This window comes from Brachyhypopomus gauderio, chromosome 1 (assembly GCF_052324685.1).
Source record: "Brachyhypopomus gauderio isolate BG-103 chromosome 1, BGAUD_0.2, whole genome shotgun sequence".
Taxonomy (NCBI): domain Eukaryota; kingdom Metazoa; phylum Chordata; class Actinopteri; order Gymnotiformes; family Hypopomidae; genus Brachyhypopomus; species Brachyhypopomus gauderio.
The window spans coordinates 251976-276185 of NC_135211.1; the positions used below are offsets into that span (position 1 = coordinate 251976).

At 40.7% G+C, this 24210-nt stretch overlaps 2 protein-coding genes across 3 annotated transcripts in view; one reads left to right on the plus strand and one right to left on the minus strand.

The window, feature by feature from the left end:
• The first annotated feature begins 7954 nt into the window (after positions 1-7954).
• On the plus strand, positions 7955-10555 carry hrh3 (histamine receptor H3). The gene is made up of 3 exons (XM_077020726.1): positions 7955-8307; positions 8394-8560; positions 8802-10555. Exons 1-3 carry the CDS (start codon positions 7968-7970, stop codon positions 9711-9713), a joined length of 1419 nt encoding a protein of 472 aa, XP_076876841.1. The 5' UTR covers positions 7955-7967; the 3' UTR covers positions 9714-10555.
• A 4947-nt stretch (positions 10556-15502) lies between these two features.
• vps35 (VPS35 retromer complex component) overlaps positions 15503-24210 on the minus strand; it is a 52326-nt gene continuing 43618 nt past the window's right edge. For both annotated transcript variants that reach the window (XM_077000844.1, XM_077000925.1), the window contains exons 16-17: positions 22516-22659; positions 15503-16596 (exon numbers count right to left, since the gene is read on the minus strand). In XM_077000844.1, the coding sequence (XP_076856959.1) occupies positions 16417-16596; positions 22516-22659 (324 nt within the window). In that variant the 3' untranslated portion in view covers positions 15503-16416. The remainder of the gene's footprint in view (positions 16597-22515; positions 22660-24210) is intronic.

Here is a 24210-nt window from a genome sequence, read left to right on the forward strand (position 1 = left end):
AATTTTGTCATTCCCAACAGACGTTGTAAACTTTGTTTATCCTCAGGTTCAGGCATGTCAACAATTGCCTTAATTTTGGCTTTGTCTGCTCTTTGACCAGCTGCTGTGATGACATGGCCCATGTATTTCACTGTGTCTACTTTAAACTGGATCTTGTCCTTGTTAAACTTAACATTGGCTGTTCTTGCTCTCTCCATTACCTTTTGAAGGATCTTGTCGTGCTCCTGTTCTGACGATGCTGCAATAATCATGTCATCAGCAATGATGTGAACACCTGAGATGTCGCCAAAAGTCTCACAATTCTTCTGTTGAAACACTTCGCTGGCAGACTTGATCCCAAATGGGAGTCTGAGAAAACAAAAATGACCCCATGGTGTGTTGAAAGTGCACAGCTTTGACGAGGGCTCATCCAACTTGATCTGCCAGTATCCATCCTTTTCATCTAAGATGGAAAAGATGGACTTTCCTGTCAATTTGCTACGGACCTCTTCTGGAGTTGGAATGGAGTAATGCTGGCGTTTAACTTCCTGATTCAGGTCGCAAGGGTCCAAGCATACCCTAAGCGTTCCATTTTTCTTTTTTGTGGCAACAAGACTATTAACCCATTCAGTTGGCTCACTAACAGGCGTTATGACTTGTCTTTCCTGTAATTGTTTCAGTGTCTTTTTTAATGGATCCATAACAGAGAGGGGTACATTTCTGCAGGCATGTATCACTGGTGTGACAGTTGGGTCAATATGTATGTGGTGGACTCCAGGAAATTCACCCAGTCCTGTGAAGACCTCTGCATATTGTTGTAACAGCTCCTCTTTGGTGGCTGGAAATGGTTTGAGTTGTGGGGTTTTTGCTGTAAGCATTTCGATCCTCTTGAGCAGCTGCAACTCCTCACATGCACTTCCACCCAGAATAGGTTTGTCAGCATGACTGGTTACGTGAAAGTCAAGCATAGCCTTGTGTTTGGCCGTTTTACACTCTAGAGATACTACCCCATCCACAGGCAGCCGCGCACCACCAAAAGCAATTAACACAGTTTTTGTGACCTTTAGGTGGGTTGGACCTGGTAACTGCTGGTATAGATTCCTGGGAAGTACATTAGCATCAGCTCCTGTGTCCAGTTTGAAATTTATTTGTAAACCTCTGATTGTAGCCGTTTCATGCCATATAGTGTCTTTCTTCTGACTTGCCATTTCCATGTTTTCATGTTGTACCATCCCTATGTATAAAGAATCTACTTCACTCTCTATGTTATGGACAGTCTTCTCTTTCCTGTTGCTGATCTTCACATTGTCAGCTCTACATACCTTCGAGAAGTGGTTGTTCTTTCCGCATTTATGACACACCACACCATAAGCTGGGCATCGTCTAGGCTCATGCTTGTTTCCACACTTATGGCAGTCATTCATCATTTGCTTCTTGCTGTTTATTCTGCTTTTGTTCCATCCTGTACATTTTTGTACAGTTACATTTCTTAATGCATCCACTGAGGTGTCGTGCATAACGGGCGTTGTTAACATTGATTGAAGCTGTGTTTTAGCAAGCTCTGAAGATCTGCATATATCTATAGCTTTGCGTAGAGTTAAGTCGGTTTCTCTTAGTAGCCTCTCTTTCAAACGAGTATCGTTTATACTGAATACTAGCTTATCTCTAATCATATCGTTTTAATTTATTGCAAATTCACAGTCTTTGCACTTCTGGCGTAGTTCTGTTATAAATCTGTCCACCGATATTCCTGGAGACATTGTGTGGGACCAGAACTGGTATCGTTCAAAAACAACATTCTTTTGTGGGCTGCAATAATCCCTGAATGCTTTCACGATGTCCTCCATTAGCATCGTGTCATTTTCTCCGGTCGGTGTAATGGCGAGTGTGTTATACACTTCTAACGCTTCTTCGCCAACAGTATGAAGTAGAATGGCACATTTTACCTTTTCCTCTTTTTCCAGTGCTCCAGAAGCGTCCATGTACATCCGGAATCGTTGTTCCCATCTGCGCCAGTTTTCAGCTAAACTACCTGTGAGAATCAGCGGCGACGGCGGCTTGAATTGCTCCATTTTTGCCTCAACGGTCTTTTTTTTTTTTCTCGCACGTGCTCGATGTGGATAAACTTCTACAAGCTCATTTACGGTACCATCCTCGTGTTACTCCGTAACTCCGACTTCTGACACCATGTTGTGTTCTTATGATATGAACGTGGGTAACTAATTAACGACCAACGGAAGCAAGGATGTGGTACAACTTCTTTTACTTCGTAGCTCCACAACAACATTCACCATGCCCAGCAATCAATCAATCCCCGAACCCCATGGTCGTGACAGTACCGTGCAATCGAGCACAGATCGCTTGCCCATGTATATCACACCCGTAGCAACTCTGCTAACACCGGGATATCTCGGCCCAATATAACTGCATACGGGGACTGGTTAACAATTCCTACCGTTAAAAGATAGGTCTGATCATTAATCTCTATGCTTATGTCCGCTGTTGGATATTCTTGTTCATCTCCGTGTATGCAGCGTACACTTAATGTAGCAGTATTCGGCGTTATTTGCTCATTCAGCCACTCTTCCCTAACTAGCATCTGACTAAAGCCTGAATGCACTAGAGCTTTGAACGTTTTCCCGTTCAAATGGAAAGCTTTGATGTAGTGAGGGTATGTTGCTTAATCCATGTTCTTATTTCAGGGTTGATGCTTTGTAGGAACTGTTCCATTATGATTGCGTCGCCAATTTCTTCTTTAGTTTTTTGCTTTGGCATCATCCACTTATCGTACAGATATATCAAATGTGAACAACCAGATAGGAAAAAGTAGGCAAACAACACTCCGCAGCAGCATCAGCAGGAAGCAGCATCAGCACTCCAATGGGGTTACTTGAGGCAAACGGTATGCCTTTTGGGTTGCAGAATGCACCCTTGACTTTTCAAAGATTTATGACGTTTTGGTGACCTGAATTTTGTTAGTCTGCTCATTTATTTGGACGACATCGTTATTTTCTCCAAAACATTCGATGAGCATTTGGAACAACTTCAGGTTGTGTTCGACAGGCTGCGGAAACATGGTTTGAAGTTGAAGCTGCAAAAATGTCAGCTGCTGAGGAAGGAAGTACAGTATTTTGGGCATGTGGTGTCTGTTGATGGCATCAGCACAGACCCTGAAAAGATCAGTAGGGTGAAAGGGTGCAGCCAACAAACCGCAAAGACCTGTTGAGGTTCCTGTGTTTCTCTGGGTATTACCGTCATTTTATAGATGGATATGCCTCAATCGCAGCTCCCCTTTACCATCTCACCTCTGGGAATCCAAGAAGGAGGAAAAGAGGCAAATCACCTGGCGAGGTCATAGTCCCTTTTAGATGGACCAGTGAATGCCAAACTGCCTTCCACACCCTGAAGGAGAGGCTCATCACTGCCCCTGTTTTAGGATATCCAGAGTACAACCTACCCTTCGTGCTGCAGGTTGATGCCTCAGGAGAAGGCCTGGGAGCAGTTTTGAACGAGTTATAGCGTATGCAAGTAGGACCCTCACCCTTGCGGAAACACGCTACCCTGCTCACAAATTAGAGTTCTTGTCATTAAAATGGGCGGTCACTGAAAAATTCTATGACCACCTTTATGATAATAGATTTACAGTGTTGATGGACAATAACCCTTTGAAGTATGTGATGTCCACAGCAAAGCTTGATGCTACTGGCCAGCGCTGAAGAGAAGAGAAAGGGTGCTCCATGAGAACCTCCTAACACAATGCATGTTCCTTCCAGCAGGTGACAACTTGAAACCAGACACCAATGAGTCTCGTAATAATGACATTTTCACATGAGGTGGTGGAGGTGGAGGTTGAACTGCCGATACTATAGACACCTTGCTTAGTGCCGATTCCAGGGAAGGGAACTCAGAGTATGCGGAGTCTGACGTCCAGGTTGAGGATGCTGTGGCCCAGACAGATCATTCTGGAGGTGGCCCAGTCATAGAGGTTGTGTCTAATCCTAAGGTGTCCCAATGACGTTATCCAGTCAGAAAGAGGCGTGCCCCAAATAAGCTGTCCCTTGAGCTGCATGCCACTGAAGCTGAAATGATTTGGCGAAAGATCGAAAGGGTGAAAGTCGGGATGTTTTAGCGATGGCAGTTTCGTTTGTAGATTTTTTCATTTGGACATCTGGAATGTGTAGGGATTGTGTTTGATTGTGTGTGTGATCAATATGTTTTGTACATCGTGTATGTGATTTCATATTTTTGTCATTTTTTCTATTTTACTTCGTAAAGCCACTGCCCGCTACGGATTGAGAGTTAATTCTTCCAATAAAGCAGCGCAACCACATGACGAACCACAGCTCGCGTTCCCTGGTTTCTTTTATAACACCTAACACAATGCAGAGCTTCGCTAGGGAACCGCGGAGAGAGACAGGGTTACAGTAACATTATGAAAAGAGCCCATACTCAGGTGAGCAGGTGATACTCAGGTGAGCATGAGATTCTCAGGTGAGCATTTTTCTTCATTGTTCACAAAGAAATTTGTTCTGCTCTTGAGCTATTCTTGCTATTCTATGACTTCAAACACAAAAGCAGCCTTGGTGTCACTTGGTCACACAATTAAATATGTTGATGAAAATATAATCTAGGCTTAGTATAGAGATGCAAATACAAACTCAAACAATATGCCCAGTTGTGGTTATTCTGATACAGAGATAATCCTCACTAACAAAACCAAACTTTTTCAGTAGAGATAACTTTTTCTATCTGAATTGTAGATTCTTGTACTAGACATTTAATTAAATGTGGAGGTTTGGATATTTGGGTTTATCTGGTCGTGCTATATTTAGTGATATAATGGTGTCCAGGAGATGGCAGTAGACAGTAACATTTTAGAGAGCAGACAGCAGAGTATGGTATGCCTTTAGTGTTATTACCTTTCTACAATCACCCCACAGCTGTATAGATAGGAGAGAGATTTAATCATGAGATGTAAAATCTAGCAATTTTGGAAGCCCTGCGTAAGATGTGAGGAACTGCTCCAGAGTGTTGGTGTAAACAGATCATTTACAGGTTGCTTCTATGTGTAATTTTTTGATCTTGTTTTTTTTAGTGTACATTATATTGTTCAATTACTCCACCGCTTCATTTCGCTTTTCTGGTGGTAGAAATGGATGCCAAGACTTCCAAATATGTGTTTCCTTTTCTCTCTATCAATCCCTCCTTCCTTCTCCCTCTCTTTCTTCTCTGTATATCCTCCTTCCTTCTCTCCCTCTCTGCCTCCCATTCTGTTATTTCTCCCCCTCTCTCACTTTCTCTTCCTCCTCCCCCTTTCTCTCTCTTCTTTCTATCTCTCCCTGTTTCTTCTTTCTCTCTCTCTCTCTCTCTCCTCTCTTCCCTTTCTTCTTCTTCCTCTCCCTCTCTTCTTCCTGAACCATTAACTCTTTTGGTCTCTCACTTCACTGCCAATAAACATGCACAAGACAAATGAAAAATATTTCAAATAATTTTTTAGTTATTTTGGGCATCAGTTTAATTGATGTTGTCCATCTATGATATGTTGTCATAGCAACTGTTCTGGAATTAAATAAAAATGTACACATTCTGTTCTAGGCATGTAGTGTTGAAGGATTAGTAGTAATTGTAATGTTGAAGCTTTCCTCCCTTAATGTAGTCATGCTGTCGTACATCTGTTTTCATTCTGTGGTCTACAGGTGATGTATCCTTTATATTCAGAGATGTGAGGTTCAGAGACGTCCCATGAAATTGTGAAAGGTGTTAAACCCACTAAAATTATACATATTATGATCAATTTATTTATTTGAAAATTTTTATGCATTCTCTTATGAAGCAAACTTTCTCACATTTTAAACAAATAAACACAAATCATTTTTGAGCTGAATTTCTTTTTTACAAGAAAAGCTAAATTTGGTGTGTGATTACCTGCTAAACAAGACACACATGGCCCAGGGCCAACTCGCATTTACATACTATCCCACACCTGACCATATGTGTACCTGACCATATGTTGTGATCACTAGACATGTTTGGTATGAGTGCAATGGGCTGGATTAAAGATGGGTGAATGTTGGGTAGATATTGGGTGGATGACTTCACAGTTCACTGAAAAGAATGAATAATAATTTTGTCCATGAACATCACACACCTATTTGAGCATCCAGTTACCATGGTAAGCCTTAGCCATTTCAGTAGAAAAACAATGTATTAATACCTGTTAATGTTTAGTACAGCAATACATGTACACTGTTTGGAAATGAAGAAGAAGGCATTGTTTTTAGCTGCATGCATGTTAAACATTAGATCACGTGTCAAAGTATATCTCTGGATACACAAGGACACCTGCAGTTTGATGTACCTCATCTGAAGGACCATCAGCACAGTAGGATCATCATCCTTGCTTTGATGTCCTCTTCATGTTTATTCATTAGTACAAAACATCAGATTTGAGAATTGGCAGGCTTGTTTTGGTTTGCATGTACATGACATCAAAATGTTAAATATTGTCATGATCTCAACATTGCCAATATTCATAGGTAAAATGTGTTGGGGAAAGGGAGATTGAAGGATTTTTTGCTTGCTTACACACAGTGTATGAGACTGTAGAGATGCTCTACTATCTGTTCTGTGGGGTGTGTGCCTTCAAAGTGAATATCCACTGATTAGCAGGAAACCAGGAAGATTAGAACTATTATTACACACATGATCCGAACAAGTCTTCACCCAGCAGATCTGCTGAAGTTTCCTGGATCTAGCAAACACCTTCAATTAGTGACTGCTTGTTAATTCAGGTACACTGCAATGCAACACAATGCAATGCGAGCTTGGTTTAGAGAGCAGATCTGTGCCTAGTTATCAGGTGAGTGTTGTTTATTTGGAGAGCACATCTGTGCTTAGTTATGGGGTGAGTGTTTATTTAGAGAGCACATCTGTGCTTAGTTTGATATTTGAGTGTATATTTAGAGAGCAGATCTGTGCCTAGTTATCAGGTGAGTGTTGTTTATTTTGAGAGCACATCTGTGCTTGGTTATGGGGTGAGTTTATATTTAGGGAGCACATCTGTACTAGTTATTGATTCAGATAAATCAAATTCTGTAAAAAAATAATAATAAAAAATAAGAAAAAAAATAGAAATTAGAAATTCATTCATTTGCATTTTCTCTGAGGAAAAAAAAGGTGCTCAGATATTTGAGAAGCACAAACTGTTCTATCGATCCCTGAGTTAATCACCCCATTTATCCATTATATCTGCTGGTGGACTCTACAGACTGTGAAAGGATGCAAGCCTTGACTCTAATCCTACCTGTTCATTTGACACACCTCATTAAACCTGACAGTCCGTTCAGACTTTCCCAAAGGATTCTTATGAGATGTGGCCACCGCCACAGGCATTCAAGTAGGCTATCTGGCTGTCATGAGATCAGTAAAAAGGACTTTGGCCCAGCATCAACTGGACAGGCATCAAATGTCATCTCACTGATAACCTATCAACTGATAAACAGGGTCAAGAATTCCATTAAAAGAAAGTACATTATATAATAATAAGGCTGGACTTCAAGCAAATGGAACGATTTCTGACTTATGAAATTCTGCAGCTGCACATGCTCTGCGGACCCAGTGTGTGATACCTATGTCTGTTAAATGTTCTCAGTTCTTGCAGTTAATTTCCTTAATTTGAAAGGCTACGTTTTAATCGAATTAGCTGTGATTCACTAAATCACTGAAAATAGTGACAAGATTATAACAGATGTGCACTTCTACAGACAAAACGTACGAGGGTAAAACCACCCGTCTTTTAAAAGAACATTAGGACCCCCCCACCCCCGCATCAGGGCGGCTTTTTGCCTCTAGCCAATAAACGCTCTGAGCTCTCCCGTTATAAAACTCCGTCTCGTGGTTGCGCTTTTCAGTTCTGCTTTCAGAAGGACAAATACATATATGTCGCTGCAGCCAGTAAGTGATATCAGACGGGAGTTAGCAGCGCAACCATGCAATCTTCGTTATTTGCAATGGGACGCGGCTTTGGGATTCCCACTCCAGTGTCATCCGTGTGGAAGTCAGGGGATCCACTGCTGTCTAACTGGTCCGTGCAAGAAAGAGATAACGGAACGCCTCTTGGTGATCTGGAAACGTTTGACAACCGGCGCGCGCAATATGGACAGTTTTCTCAAACTACATCTGTATTTTTGACCGTGCTTATGACCCTCCTAGTCTTCGCCACGGTTCTTGGCAATGCGCTGGTCATTTTGGCTTTTGTAGTAGAGAAAAGTTTGCGCACCCAAGGCAATTTTTTTTTTTTAAATTTGGCTATAGCAGACTTTCTGGTCGGTAAGTGACTCCTCACTCATCCACAGAATAATATCGTTATTTATGTAGGTATGCTGTGTTAAAGTATATACACCTGTCTCTGCTAGGAGGGTTTTGCATCCCAGTGTACATCCCCTATGTGCTGACGGGGGAATGGAGACTAGGCAGGGGTCTCTGTAAGCTGTGGCTGGTGGTGGATTACATGCTTTGCACAGCATCGGTCTTTAACATCGTTCTCATTAGCTTCGACAGGTTTCTCTCCGTCACAAGAGCGGTAAGAACAACGTGTCATTTTTCAGTTGTAAAACACGATGAGAAGAGCGTTCGTGTAGTTATCCATTTCAAACGAGTGTAATAATGCATGGAAACAAGATTAACTCTAGATCGTAATCTGAAAATAACAGATCGCGAAGAATGACTTGTTCCAGTTTTTTTTTATTACGCTAAAGGGCGCCCACTTTAATAATTTACATGTAACCTCTGAGCAATTAAATCAGTAGAGCTCTCTATTGCAGGTCAGTTACCGATGCCAAAAGGGCGTAACGCGTGAGGCCGTTTTGAAGATGCTGTGTGTTTGGCTCGCCGCTTTCCTGCTCTACGGGCCAGCAATTATCAGCTGGGAGCACATCACCGGCAGAAGCGTGGTACCAGACGGAGAGTGCTATGCAGAGTTTTACTTCAACTGGTACTTTTTGATGACTGCTTCCACTGTTGAGTTTTTCACGCCTTTCATAAGCGTTACGTATTTTAACCTCAGCATTTACATCAACATTCGCAACCGGTGTACAATTAGGGAGGAGCAATCGACTTGTGTGCGCCTCAGGAATGGCGACATGAAGCAGTTCGGAGCGCCCGATATGCAACGCGTTTTCTTCGTAAGGCCAGCTGAAGCAAGCAGCGTTGTAGATATGCATTCGAAATCTAGGTGTTGTCGAATATCCAACGCCAAGATTTCAGCAACTGAGCCAGACAACCCCGGCCGAGTGAAGCGAAGGATCAGCGCGATACCGGACCTTCCACCGCTGCAGATTGGGAATATGGTGCCGACTTCCAAGGAGACACGATTGCACTACACAGATCAGTCGTGTGGCGTGCATCGAAACCGACAGGACATGTCCTCAAACTTGGCAAGCCGCTTTCGTCTTTCCAGGGACAAGAAAGTAGCAAAATCTCTTGCGGTAATAGTTTGCGTGTTTGGTCTGTGTTGGGCCCCATACACGCTGCTAATGATAATCCGCGCTGCATGCCACGGACAATGTGTGCAGCACTACTTGTACGAGATCTCGTTTTGGCTTCTATGGGTTAATTCATCCATCAATCCTGTGCTGTATCCTCTATGCCACACCAGTTTCAGAAGAGCATTCAGTAAATTACTGTGCCCAAGTAAAATTAAAATCCAACCCCAATATATGGACCAAAAATACTAGCAAGCAATGAAACTGATTTGTATTTATTTTTGTATTATTATTATTTTTGGTCAACAATGTTTACAAATCAATTAGTATTTGATTTGTGAAAAGGCTATTTGTGTTCGTAATTTTTTTAAATTGAAAACGACTGTAAATTGTAAACACACTTTTTACTTATATCTCGTCAAATGTCAGTGTGCCCTGTCGAATATCCTGTCAAATCGATGCTTACACAATTCCAGAAAATGTTTTTTGTTTCTCAAATGATTTCAGGAATGGATTATACTTAAAATGTGACGTTTTTACACGACGACACTTAAGTATTTAAGATCGAATCAACTCCATGTAACTTTTTTTAACAAGTTAGAGTGATTAGTCTGTTGTCAATTAGAGCAGCAGTGCAGACGCATCTGAGACACGTCAGGAACGGCTGCCTTGCAAACGTATTGCACAAGGTCAATGAATAAACTGCACAAACAGTGCCCAACGCTGCTCGCACAACGCCGGCGTTGAAATTCGGTGTCCTTTTGTTTCATTAAAAGCTGATGCTGTTCTTAAGGAGGCTGACCAGAAAAAGTCAATCAGGACTGAACTCTATCAGTTCTTGATGGGCAATGAATACTTTGTCCTATAGCCTACAGTGTATTTTCAAGTATGTTTCTCGGAGGATATTTTAAAAGATTAATTAACCCACTTTCATGTTTAACACGTGGGATTAAATGATGAGACAAACGATATCTCAAACTCGGACTGGACTCCGTTCTTTATTCTTACATTAACAGCCATTTCAAGTTTCTCCAAGCATGTAAGGAAGGATTATAACAGGGCAAATTGAGACCCACTCTGTTCACTTCTGTTCTTACATTAAGCTATTACAATCTGCCACATCTCTTTGGTTTCTGTTACAAAACCTTTCCAAATGGCAGCCATTTCATGAAACTGAATCCCTGAATATTTGCTAAGGTATATTTAATATATAAATATGTCAAGTTTATTTATATAGCGCTTTTCACAACACATGTTGTCACAAAGCAGCTTTACAATCGTATGGGTCCAGAGGCGACCGTGGCATGGAAAAACTTCTTATGATGGTGGGGATTAGGAAGAAACTTCGGGAGGACTCAAAAGGGAACCCATCCTCCATTGGGCAGCCAGTTAGCACAAGCCCGTGGTGTGCAGGGTGGTTCTACAGTTATAGTTAAGATTATTGTTCTCTGGCCAAGTAGTCACAGTCACTTCGGTGCAGATGGTGAACCTCAGGTAGGAGCTAGCATCAGCACGTCCTCTTGCAGCAATGGCATATCCAACCCCGGCATCAGTACATCCACCGGCAAGCCAATCTCCCAGGTGCTTGTAGGTGCTTGCATGCAATTATCTTGGGTAGAAGCATGCAAAAAGATAGACAATACAGACTGAGTGTGTGAACATCAATTTAAACCACCATTGATTTAAACTTACATACCTCATGTGCCAGTGATGAGCATGTGGCTCCGGCAGGCTGATCTATAGCAGCATAACTAAAGGGAGGGGTTCAGAGGTGACCAGTCATGAGGGCTCACTGAGACATTGCTTTCCAGTCAAGTCATTGTCTAGACCAGGGGTGGGGAACTTCCCCGACTTCGTTCAAGATTAACAGATACCCACCTGGAGAATCAGTTACGTTTAGCCACAGCATCTTTGCCCCCAGATATTCCACAGCTGGTCAAGACCAAACATTCTCAGCCCTCACATTAAAACTGTGATAAGGTAAGGTATTTTTTTAAACGTAAACTGTCAACTTAGACAATCTCCCAGGCCGCTATTTGAGTATGGGGGCACTAGAGTGATGCCATGACACAGCTGGATGACAGCATCAACATCTCAGATTACCAGAAATCTCAAAGTCTGGGGGCCCCTGATCCCCACACCTTACAAGGGGAATATTAGCTGAAGGCTTGATTAAATAGGTGAGTCTTAAGTCATATTTCACCATAGAATGCTCTGAGCATTCGTTATTTACTAGTACAAATTGGTAACGATCTGTCAGGTAGGACCTGAACCAGGAGCGTGCTTGACCTCTTATGCCAATGAGTGTCTCCAGCCTATTAAGTAGAATATTATGATCAAAATGGTTATGGTGTCAAAAGCAGCACTGAGGTCTAGCAGTAGAAGTAAATGTGTCCTTTATCAGAGGTTATTAAGAGATTGTTCAGTACTTTAGTAAGTGCCGTTTCAGTGCTGTGATGGGGTCTAAATCCAGACTGAAATAATTCTGACATGTTCTGTCTGTAAGAAGGAAGAGAGTTGTGAAGAAACTACTTTCTCAAAAATGTTTGATATGAATGACAGATTAGAGATTGGCCTATAGTTGGACAGTTCATGGGGGTTAAGACCAGGTTTTTTAAATTAGCGGCTTGATAACTCCGATTTTAAATGAACTGGGAATGTAGCCCAGGTTTAGAGAATAGTTAATTCTAGTAAGCAAAGGTTCTACATTGCAATGCAGTAATTCTTTAAGTAGATGGGTTGGTATGGCATCTAGTATGCATGTGGAGGGCTTAGCAGATTCCACCAGTGAAATAAGCTCCTCACAACCAATTGGGGAGAAGGACTCTAACAGGGCATCAGAGCTGATCAGACAGCTGCCAAGGTGCATTGGCATGTTGACAGGCTCTGAGATAGCACTACTAATTTTTTCCCTAATTTTATCAATGTTATTATTAAAGAATTTCATAAAACTGTTACTGCTACACTGTAGTGGGATTAGTGAATTGATTTGTTCATGGCTCCTCGTAAGGCTGGAAACAGTTTTAAATAGGAGTCCTGAATTGTTTTTATGTTTTTCTATAAGTATGGGGATTTTGCCGTATGAGGGGCATGCTTATATTCAATAAGGCTGCTTTTCCATGATAGTCTCTATACACTTCTAACTTTGACGTCTGATAGCACTACATGAGACAGTAAGTCTGAAAACTCCTGTAAGAACTCAGAGTATGAACCAGAGGGGCGGTAAATAGTAATTAACATAAATGACTGCGACGCTTTGTTGGTTGTTACATTTGATAAGGGAGAAGCTTGGTTTAGGGCCATATAGTCATTTGGTCGGCTCCATGTTTCCGTCAAGCAAAGCATGCATAGATTATGATTGATAATCATTTCATTAACAAGCAATGCTTTAGATGACAGGGTTCTAATATTCAGCAGTCCTAGTTTCAGATTTAAACTACTCTCTGAGGGAGCGTAGTTGAATTTAACATTGATTGAATTTTGTCTGCTAACTTTGCGAGAAAAATGTTTTGGTACTCGAGGAACAGACACAGTTTCAATCTGGTGTGACCTAGGTGATGTCTCTTTGCAGCTCGCAGACAGTCGGTTTAGCCTGTGTGTCTGCTGCCTGGCCTCGGCTCTGGTTTGTCAATCCCCATTAACTACTCCTACACTACCACTATTAAGCCTAGCAGATATGCTACGGGAAATGAGAGAAGCACCCTCCCAAGAGGGGTGAATGCCCTCTCACTTCAAAAGGTCAGGCCTGCCCTCATAACATGTCCAATTATCTATATAACCCACTGAGAGTCTCCTATAACCAGAATGCACCATATACCATAAATATATGTAATATTTGGTTAATTAAATTCTGTGGCTGTTTTTGAGGCTTCAACATCTCAGTGCTTTTGTGCTGCTGCTGTCCTGCAGTGGTAAGAGGGATTTTAAGCCATTCTTCTTGCAGGATAGTGGCCAGGTCACTACGTGATGCTAGTGGAGGAAAACGTTTCCTGACTCACTTCTCCAAAAAAACAGTCTTTCACCAGTTTTGCTGTGTGTATTGGTGCATTGTCATCCTGATACACGGCATCGCCTTCAGGATACAATGTTTGAACCATTGGATGCACATGGTCCTTCAGAATGGTTCGGTAGTCCTTGGCAGTGACGCGCCCATCTAGCACAAGTATTGGGCCAATGGAATGTCATGATATGGCAGCCCAAACCATCACTGATCCACCCCCATGATTCACTCTGGTCAACAGTCTAGGTGGTACGCCTCTTTAGGGCTTCTCCACACCATAACTCTCCCAGATGTGGGGAAAACAGTAAAGGTAGACTCATCAGAGAACAATACATGTTTCACATTGTTCACAGCCCAAGATTTGCACTACTTGCACCACTGAAACAGATATTTGGCATTGGCACGAGTGACCAAAGGTTTGGCTATAGCAGCCCAACCGTGTATATTGACCCTGTGGACAGTTTTTGTGGAAACAGGAGAGTTGAGGTGCACATTTAATTCTGCCATGATTTGGGCAGCCGTGGCTCTTGATACATCACTAAGACTTTGGGAGTTTTTCCTTGCCACTGTTGCCATTGGCTTGCTCACTGGGGGCTAGGACTCGGACACTTGTAAAGCTGCTTTGTGACAACAACTGTTGTAAAAAGCGCTATAAAAATAAAATTTGATTGATTCATTGATATCTTGGTCACAGATTCGCCAGCAAGACATGCACCATCTATTTGTCCTCTTTTAGTGAGCCACACAATGTTCCTTGTTCCTTTTGAGTCTTGGTCCTGCCGAGGTTTCTTCCTAATCCCCACCATCATAGGGAGTTTTTCCTCGCCACTGCTGCGTCTGGCTTTCTCATTAGAGATCTGGACCCATACAAAGCTGCTTTGTGACAACATGTGCTGCAAAACGCATATATAAATAAATTTGACTTGACTTTTGAACCCATAATGTTTTAGCATTGCAATATTTTGAGTAAAACTGTGCTCACCCCACTAATTAAATCTTCACACACTGCTCTTACTGGTGCAATGATGTGCATGTAATGAAGATTGGCCACCAGGCTAGTCCAATTTAGCAATGAAACCTCCCACACTAAAATGACAGGTGTATGTTTCATTGTCCAACCCCTGTGTGTGTGTAATTATATATATATATATATATATATATATATATATATATATATATATATATATAACCAGTCCTCCCTAGCAATGTACACAACTCTAAAAGGTAGAGTCCAGAGCAGTTTCCCTGGCAACAAGCAGTAACAGAGCAACCAACCCGAAACACGTGATTCACTGGTTTCAAAGTTGCTTGCTGACAGATTGTAGACTGTCACATAGGATCAATTACTAGAAGTTAAAACAAAGGCTGAGTGGATAGTTGAACCCACTGTGTTCACAGCGCCTCTCAGGATCTCTGGTTTATTCCAGGTTGTCAGCACAGAAGTCTTGAATTTTATTGTATAAACTGACTCAAGTTTACACCACTCCAGGTGAACTGGAGGGTTTGGTTGTCATACATATCCATATTTAAAAGGTGCTGCAATCAAGTATGTTTTTTGCTACCTTTCTCCAGACTCTTTTACTCAAGAGTCCACCATCTTTCTTTACATCCTGCATAGAAGGTTCCTTATTGCTTTAATACAATAAGGCCATGTTGAAATATTTACTTGCTAAATGCAGTCCTGGGTAGTAAATGAAAAATGTTTTCGCAGAGCAACTATTTTAGTTCCAGGATGTGAAGTGAAAGTGAAATAATAAATAGCAGCAGCTCTATACTTAACCTGTAATCCCGTTAGCACACATCTGAAAACACATGACAGACAGACGCTCCCTATTAAAGTCAAGGAAGGAAAAAGTACACTTTACTACAACACATCACCCACCCATAGCCCCCCACTCACTTTTATTACACAAGTCTGAGCTCATTGCTAAAGTTCCATGCTGTAGTGGAATCTCTAATTCAACATTCACAAGCAGCAGAGTTTTCATAATGGAAGAACAAAGTACAGTACTGTTGCTTAAGAAAAACATGCACAGAAAAATGGGGTTAATATTTTGTTTATTTGTGCAAATGTCATGAAATCAATGATATTTATTCGGTTTTAGCTGATTTACAATTAGATTATACATACAATATATGGAAGTGAACTCATGATCTGAAAATAAAGTAACAAGAGAGTTTGTTCAAAAGATGAGGATGGTTCTTTAATGACTGGTAGATGAGGATGGTTCTTTGTTTTAAAGACTGGTAGTCAAAGACACTTCATTCAATCCACACATTCTCACATCTGCCTTCACTCTGTAAAACCCAATGTGCCTTGTATTTGAAAAAACATGCCATTTACCCTCTACTCCAGCATACTCTCCTCAAAAATAAACATTGCCACAGAATGAACAGTGCACAAAATCAGAGAGAAAGAGCAAAGCTAGAGAGAGTGAGAGAGAGAGAGAGAGTGAGTGAAAAGAGAGAGTGTGAAAGGAGGGTCAAAACACAAAGAGCTGCACAGATGCAGGTCTCCTAAGCAAACAGAAACGCAGCCCATGCTGAGTCTAGAGGAGAGTGAGAGCATTACAGGCTCGGGGGGCCACGTCTGCCCATGGCGACATGGTGCACTTTTAAGCAAAGACAGCGCTGCTGTCTGGGTGCGTCTGCGTCCCTCCTCCCTCCTAGATGATAACAAGGTAACTGAAAAATCCTCGAGAAAGAGGAGCAGCAAAGCAAATACTACACCACACTCACCAGAACATACAGTGGAATGGCTCTCCACTCTGAGAGGAAGAAAACATGGTGATTATGGCCAGAGAGATAAGGCCAGACATGATAGGTAGGGCAAATGTTACACACACTGCAGCTCTCCAGTCTGGGGAGGTGTGGGTGTCTACACACACCATCTCTCTGCGAGTGTGTATACACAAACGAATGGTGCGGGGGTGTGTACGTGTGAATACACACATCCTACAAAACAAGGCCCTCATACGCAGGGCCCTCGGACTCCGGCGACTCTCTCTGCAGACGCAGGTGCTCCAGGGTGTTGTGAAAGTGTTTGTTGATCTGCTCTGTTTCCTCACTAGCCTCCAGGTTGGGCAGGTCTTCACGGATCTTCTGGATCAACTGATTCAGAACCTGAACAGTCACCTGTAGAACACACACACACACATACACATTAAATGTACCTACTGATACAAAAAAATTAATAATAAATAAAAATGATATATTAGTGGTGGGCCGTTATCGGCATTCGATAATGTGATACTCTTATGGCGATATAAAAAAGATCGCCATTAATCTATTCTTAAAGTTGGGTTGGGAACTAGGTCAAAATAGGTAAGCAAACTGATGATTTTCACGTTGATAGTTTAGCTCGTTTGTATTCCTAACCAAATTGCACAGTAGGGGGCGAGAACGAGTTTTCAAACCTGTGAATTACCACCCACAACAAATCGCACGTGTGCTTACATGGATGCAGCCACGAAGCCGCCAGGTTTGCTTCATGGAAAATTCATTTTTAAGAAGCTTCCTAATGGAGACATTGACAAGACTAAAGTTGTTTGCATCTTATGCAACACGCAATTAGTTAATTGTAGGAGTTCTACCAGTCTGAAGTACCATTTAAACGCAAAGCACCCGTTTGCTAATGCTGCTGACGCTGGGTCAAGCACTGAGTCGCCACCGCCGAAAACAGGCTAAATGTACTTAATGACTTACATTTCAAATCTCATGTTTAGCTGAATAAACATGTTATCAACCCCTTATTATGTAGGCTTACAAATTCATGTTTAACTGAATAACAGGAGTTGAACACGAGTAGCCTACATTTTATTGAGCACGTTTTTTTTCTTCAAGTATCAAAGTAGAACAGCTTTCTCAAGCAGTCATTGATGCATTTTGGAAACAGGAGATGAGCCCCTGGTCTAATGCACCCTCTGTATTAAGAAACCCTATCTCAAAAACTGACTTTTAGTCTTTACTTGGGTAGCACGCATATGAACCATTTAATATAGATTAATCTAGATTAATTTCAAGATTTCAGTGAGATTAATCTAGACTTAAAAAAATTGATCTATGCCCACCCCTAATTTATTTTTATATATATATATATATATATATATATATATATATATATATATATATATATATATATATATATATATATATATATATATATTAGGGGTGGGCATAGATTATTTCTTTTAATGGGTAAGTAATTATGAAATTATATCTCATAACAAAAAAGTGCAGTGCCTGACCAGAAATGAACCTTTTAATTTACTAAAATGTCTTTTTGGTGACTGTAATACCAGTATGGTAGTACTTGGGCTGCATCTACTGGCCAAATACTGAAACTGACTGAAAAGTATTGCTTACATAAACACAAAAACCTAATCTCAACATGTGATTTACTTCTATGATCTAAATCATTTTGCCAATACACATTATTTTGATCATTTTGGACATTTAGTGCCTCAGTTGAATCTTTTTTTTGCACATTGATTTATTTATAAATTTTTTCCACTGAAACGGCTTCTTTTCACTTTTAGGAACTTTTGGGCATCTTTTTACCTATTGAGGCCAAAATGCCTATTTGTGTGTGAACCCGCAAATCGCTGTTTGCGGCTATATATATATATATATATATATATATATATATATATATATATATATATATATATATATATATATATATATATATATATATAGCATTTTTGAAGGTCTAGCATTCGTTATGTCTGTAGCCTTTTTTTTGTCAATTACGCCTTAGGGTAAAACATCTTTGCTGTCACATTTTGTGGAATTGTGTGCTTTACATGTATTCTGCACAACAGGATTGCAGCACAAGTTTTTATGATGTGTAAGGTTATTGGGTACTGTAGCGCCCCCGACAGGCCAATTTGAACCAAACTTGGCAGATCTCACAAGGGCCTCAGTCTATAAAAGGCTTTCAAATTGAGAGTTGATCACTTACATGGTTTATGAATTACAGCAATATAGGTTATATATGGCATGACCCCAATGATGTAATGGGAAAATGGATCAAACTGAAAAATTAAAATCCAACACTATCCATAATTATTTACCCACAGAGCCTACAGATTATGCCCATACCAATTTTGGCATCACTGGATCAAATTCCGAGGAGTAGTTCAAAAAGTGTTATTTTCAAACAATTGATGAAAGTAACAAAACTATGCAGTTACAAGTCCTATTCAAAAATGCAAAGTTGTCAGGTGTACTGCATGTTCCTAAGCAAAACTTTGGAGTCATGATTTTGACGAATTATGCCACCTAGTGGCCAAATATTTCGAAACGGCACAGCGTGACAGGGAGTCCTGAGATATGCATAGTGATAAGGTTTCATGTCGATAGGCCAATGATAAGTAACAATGATAAGCAATGATAACTAATTTATTGGCTCATAGCGGCCATGTTTTTTGAGTGATGATGTCATCACCAAGTGTCCACTTGTGGTCCACTTATACCACTTGAAGCCCTTATGATGCTTGTAAAGTTTTGGCTTGATGTGACCAATGCTTGATGAGAAACAGTTTTTTTCCATGTTATAGCACCCCCAATTGGACAATCGTGGCTACCTTTGACCTGTGACCTCAAAGTCATGTTCCCTATCAGCTTATCAAGTTTCATTAAGATTGCTCAAAGCATTGCTGAGTTATAGCTGCTGAAGTAAATTAGGCACAGCCTTAGAGCTATTGATTGACGTGTCACAACCAGAGTGTATGCAAATGTCAATGTCAAATATCTTTTGATAAAGAGATTCTTCTGAGTAATTTGATACCAATATTGTGGTGATCACATGAAAACCCAAGGAGTAGTAGGCAAAAGAAGGTTTTGCATATTATGCAAATTAGCAAAAAATCTAAGTGGGTGGAGCTTAATAATTTTTAACCCTTTTGTTTGGCTTGAGCCAAGGAATCCAGAAGTGGAATTTTCTTTCTAGGACCTACCGTGTGGGAGATATGGGCCAAAACGTGAAAACACTGCACTATAGTGCCACCATCAGGCCAATTTAGGTCTCTACTTAATCATGGTAAAAGAGACTACAGCTTTCTGCCAAGTTTGGTCTCTGGGCCTTACGGTCTAGGCTGCAGTATGCGTTTTATGCATAGAAAAATAAGAAGAAGAAAAACCCTAACAATTACAATAGGTTTCCCACACTACTTGTGTGGACCCTAAAAAAGCCAAACAAACCAACCAAAAACTAGTGGACATTAGGTATGAAGAAGTGCCATCAGGTTGCTGGTGCTGGGATGTTACGTTAACTGTACTTTACATCCAAATTTAGATTGAGGTTCCACCATTTTAGTGTCTATGAACTAGTGCTGGGCAGTATGACCAACATTCTATATCATGGTATTTTTCGAAATTATATCGGTTTCACTGTATTAGACGCTTTCCCCCCCCTCATGCAAGATGTGTTAACTATGTTGATTACGAAAAGAATTACTGCAGTAGAGTGGTTAAGAGTACCCTATTCCACTGTTAGAAAAATGTCTGCCTAAGCATTACATATAATACAGATTTGCATGGCCCCACATGATCAGTTTTCAAATTGTAGCACTAAAGTAGTGAATGAATTATATAGCATGACAGTTGCAGTAAAAATGCAAAACCTTTTATTTAAAACATTTTTCAGACATCAAAACTAGGTTTATACAACTTATGTGAACCAGCTACACATAATATTATAAATTGCACACCAGTTGTTAAAAACAAATAAGAGATATTTAGACATTAAGTAGACAGGGCTGTTTGTCAATGGTTGTATTGTACTGAAAAGTCCCAAATATCTTGCATTTAATTAAATTACATAATATTTAAACTAGGGGTGGGACGCGATTAAAAAAATTAATCGAATTAATCGGAAGCTTTGTAATTAATCAATCGAAATTAATCGCATTTTAATCGCATTTCAGCATTTAACATGAAAAATATAAATTTAAGAAGATTTAAATGTTTTTAAATACCATTTTAGATGGTATATTTTTCTTTAATTTCCTAGGCCTCTGCCACAGGCATCTCCATAGTGCCTAGAAGTGGTATTCTGCATGCTCAAAGCAAATGACTGGATCTTCCATTCATCATCTATAATATGAGCTGTCATACAAAGATCATTCTTGTTGCTAACAGAGGTCCAGTGATCCCCAGTCAGAGCCACATTTGTGGCGCTCTTCACAATAACCTGTTTTACTTCCCTTTCCTCATCATACAGCTGCTGGATTTTCTTCGACATTGTCTTTCTGGACGGTTGTTCGTAACTTGCATCAGTTGACGCAATGTGCAGCGCTTCTTGTAAGCCTTTATCTTCGACCACAGAGAGCGAACAACGCAAATAATATGACGCGTCATGTATAAACGTGTGTGAAGTCGCACGCTACGGTCACCTGCGAAAGTTTAATCCAGTCTTAATGGTCCAATGAAGGTAATTTAAAAACCAGGGGTGAGTTTCCCGAAACGTTCTTAGCGCCAAATACTTCTTAACCTCGTACGTTTCATACGAGGTTACGAAGTACTTAGCGCTAAGAACGTTTCGGGAAACTCACCCCAGGACATTTCCTCAATTTAAAAAAACCCGGGACGCCAGGGACAGGATGTGAAATACGGACATGTCCCGGGAAATACGGACGTTTGGTCACCCTATCGTACTAGGAATACATTTAGCAGCTAACTTATCATTACTGACCTGCGCGTTAGCCCCAACATGTTTTGCGTTGAGGCGGTAACGAAGGGTGGAAGTGCTCCTGTGATAAGCAAACTCCTTCCTACATAAAGTGCAAATAACACTATTTTTGTTTGTACTTCCATCTGGAAGTTTCTTATATTTATATAAGATATTTATTTATTTTTAGTGCGTTAATTTTCCTGTAATTAATTAATCGAAATTAACGTGTTAAAGTCCCACCACTAATTTAAACATAAATAATAACAGTGGTCGAATACTGGGGAGACCGTACCATATGTTTTAATGTGATAAAAAGCGAATTATTTTTGACCATATGTGTATTTGTATAAATATGTTTAATTAAGCTGAAGGTGCTGGAAAATATTGAAAATGGACATTGAAAATGCCGTACAAGTGCTTGAATTCCACCTTGTAAAGGTGTATGAACCCTGCAAATATAACTTGGCTCAAAACACAATGCTGAAGAGCGGAACACTCAAAGTTACAAAAATCGAGAGGTGCACGACCTCGCGACGCAACAGCGGAGCCACCGCGATTGCATCATTTTTGTCGCGCGGACCCTCGCACCAGTCACGACGCACCAAGTTATAAGCTAGTTTTTCTAGCTTTTATATTATGGGTGGTGCAGCTGATTTTTTTTGCTTTTTTGACTTTTGCTCAACCTTTAAAACCCTTTAAAACCCTATGTACTTCTTGACAACAGACACGGCTCCTTTCTTTGGTGTCAATGTTTGGTAGAATTTGTGGTTCAGAACGTCCCTCATCCCCACCATCATCTGCCTGGGTATTATACAATGTGATTATAATAGTACAATTAATTAATTAGGTAAAAATTAATGAGGCCAGTCGTGGCCTGGTGGTTAGGGAACTGGTCTTGTGACCGGAGGGTCGTGGGTTCGATTCCCAGACCTGAGGCCATGACTAAGGTGCCCCTGAGCAAGGCCCTTAACTCTCAATTGCTCAAAAAAATGAGATAAAATGTAAGTCGCTCTGGATAAGGGCGTCTGCCAAATGACATAAAATGTAAATGTAAAAATGGTGCAATCTAGAATGCACCTATGGAGAAGCTTCTTCCACTCAACCTCGTCCCCATATGAATGTTTGTTTAAATCAATGGATGTTTAAATTGATGTTCACATCCCTGCCATCATGAGGAGTTTTTCCTTGCTCATTAGGGATCCGGACCCATACAATTGTAAAACTGCTTTGTGACAACATGTGTTGTAAAATGCGCTATATAAATAAATTTGACTTTGACATATCCTTTTACGCTCAACCGGTCTCCCCCTCTTCGGGGGAAGTAGCCAGAAAGGAAGTGAAGAAACAAAACAAAGTGTGTGCTGGGGAGAGGGGTGTACCGCGTCATTCTCCCGCTCGTAGAAACAGACGTATCGGTTGAGGATCTCGATGAAGAGCTGCACTTGGAGGGAGGGGTCCATACACTGGTTGGCAATCTTCAGGGCCTTCTTCAGGCACTCCATCACACGTTTTCCATCACGGATCTGAATTCATAATATACAGAATAAACAGAAGAATGTAGAATATAAATGTTTTGTTTTTTCCACATCTCCTGTCCCTCCATCAAATGAAAAACAACCTCAGTATGAAACCACACTATGCATCAGGTCCATTCTAGAACATTGCGTTCATTCTATAACATCGGGTCCATTCGAGAACATTGGGGCCATTCTAGAACAATAAATGGTCTTTGGACTGAAGAACTGGAGGGTTGAGCATTCAGTTCCAAGTCCCGTTGTTAGGGGCAACTGTCTCCAAAACAGTGGTGTAGCAGGATGTAATGGACCACTCCTGCTCGGTTTATTCAGGGTTCAGTGCTTCTATGGTTCGCCTTAATAACAGATAAACACCATAGACAAACCCATACCACAATAGCCCATGAGCCTGATTAAAACTCCACAAGCTCATTAGGCCTCCTATGTGATACTGACAAGATGCGTCACATGTTCAGTGAGACCCACATATCAAGAACAGAAGACAGGACTGTTTATTTCACCAGCGGGTGTGCGACACTTTAAAAAAAAAAAAAAAAAAAAAACACTTTAGCTCAGAGATGGCCAGATGACATAAGAATCTTCTCCTGGGCCACAACACACCATTTCTTCCACAGATGTAACTTATTCTGACAGCCCTACAGCAATGAAGTCCTTTTAATACATAACAGGATGAACCAGAAGCAATGCGGAGATACTTCCTGAGGTGTTGTGATAATCCTAAATGACATACATACATATAAAAACACACATTTCACATAATAGCATGCAATACCACTGGAGATATGCATTTCAAAACATCTGTGAGAACAGATCTCCCTACCAGTGCATCCAGTCCTGCACAAAAACAGCTAAGGCACAACACACACAACAATATCAAGAGATGGCACGATTGCTCACAGACACCATTTATCTCCAGACATCCAGATACTGATTTCAGTGTGGCCATCAAATTTTCTGGAAATGACCAAGATGCATGCAGCAATCTACTCCAGGATCTTTTTCTTTTGAGAAAAATACTGTTTATGTTATGCAGTTCTAATGACATTTATCGTCAAGTGGTTGTAAGTCATGTCTCATTAGCACAATAATGTCAGACGCTGACCATTAGTTAGAGGTTAAAAGACATTTCCACAAACTAGGATATTTACCCCCCAACACTGGTGATAAACACACACTTCTCCTCACTGTCCAATACACTGGTGATAAACACACACTTCTCCTCACTGTCCAATACATTGGTGATAAACACACACTTCTCCTCACTGTCCAATACACTGGTGATACACACACTTCTCCTCACTGTCCAATACACTGGTGATACACACACTTCTCCTCACTGTCCAATACACTGGTGATAAACACACTTCTCATTGCGTTTCACAGACTGGCTTTGACAAAAAAGGAACCCCGCTGGTGCCTGGTGATTTATAAAGCCATACTCCACAATCTGCCTTCATCTAAATCTGATATCCTATCAGTACTTGTACATTCAATGGTTTGAAATACAACTGTATCTTACTACAGTTCATTTTCTATAAC

Excerpts from the sequence above, each read along its gene's own strand:
- hrh3 (XM_077020726.1), top strand. The coding sequence starts at position 7,968 with ATGCAATCTTCGTTATTTGCAATGGGACGCGGCTTTGGGATTCCCACT. Across the intron at positions 8,308-8,393 it reads TATAGCAGACTTTCTGGTCG|GAGGGTTTTGCATCCCAGTG; the intron begins GTAAGTGACTCC and ends TGTCTCTGCTAG. Across the intron at positions 8,561-8,801 it reads TTCTCTCCGTCACAAGAGCG|GTCAGTTACCGATGCCAAAA; the intron begins GTAAGAACAACG and ends TCTCTATTGCAG.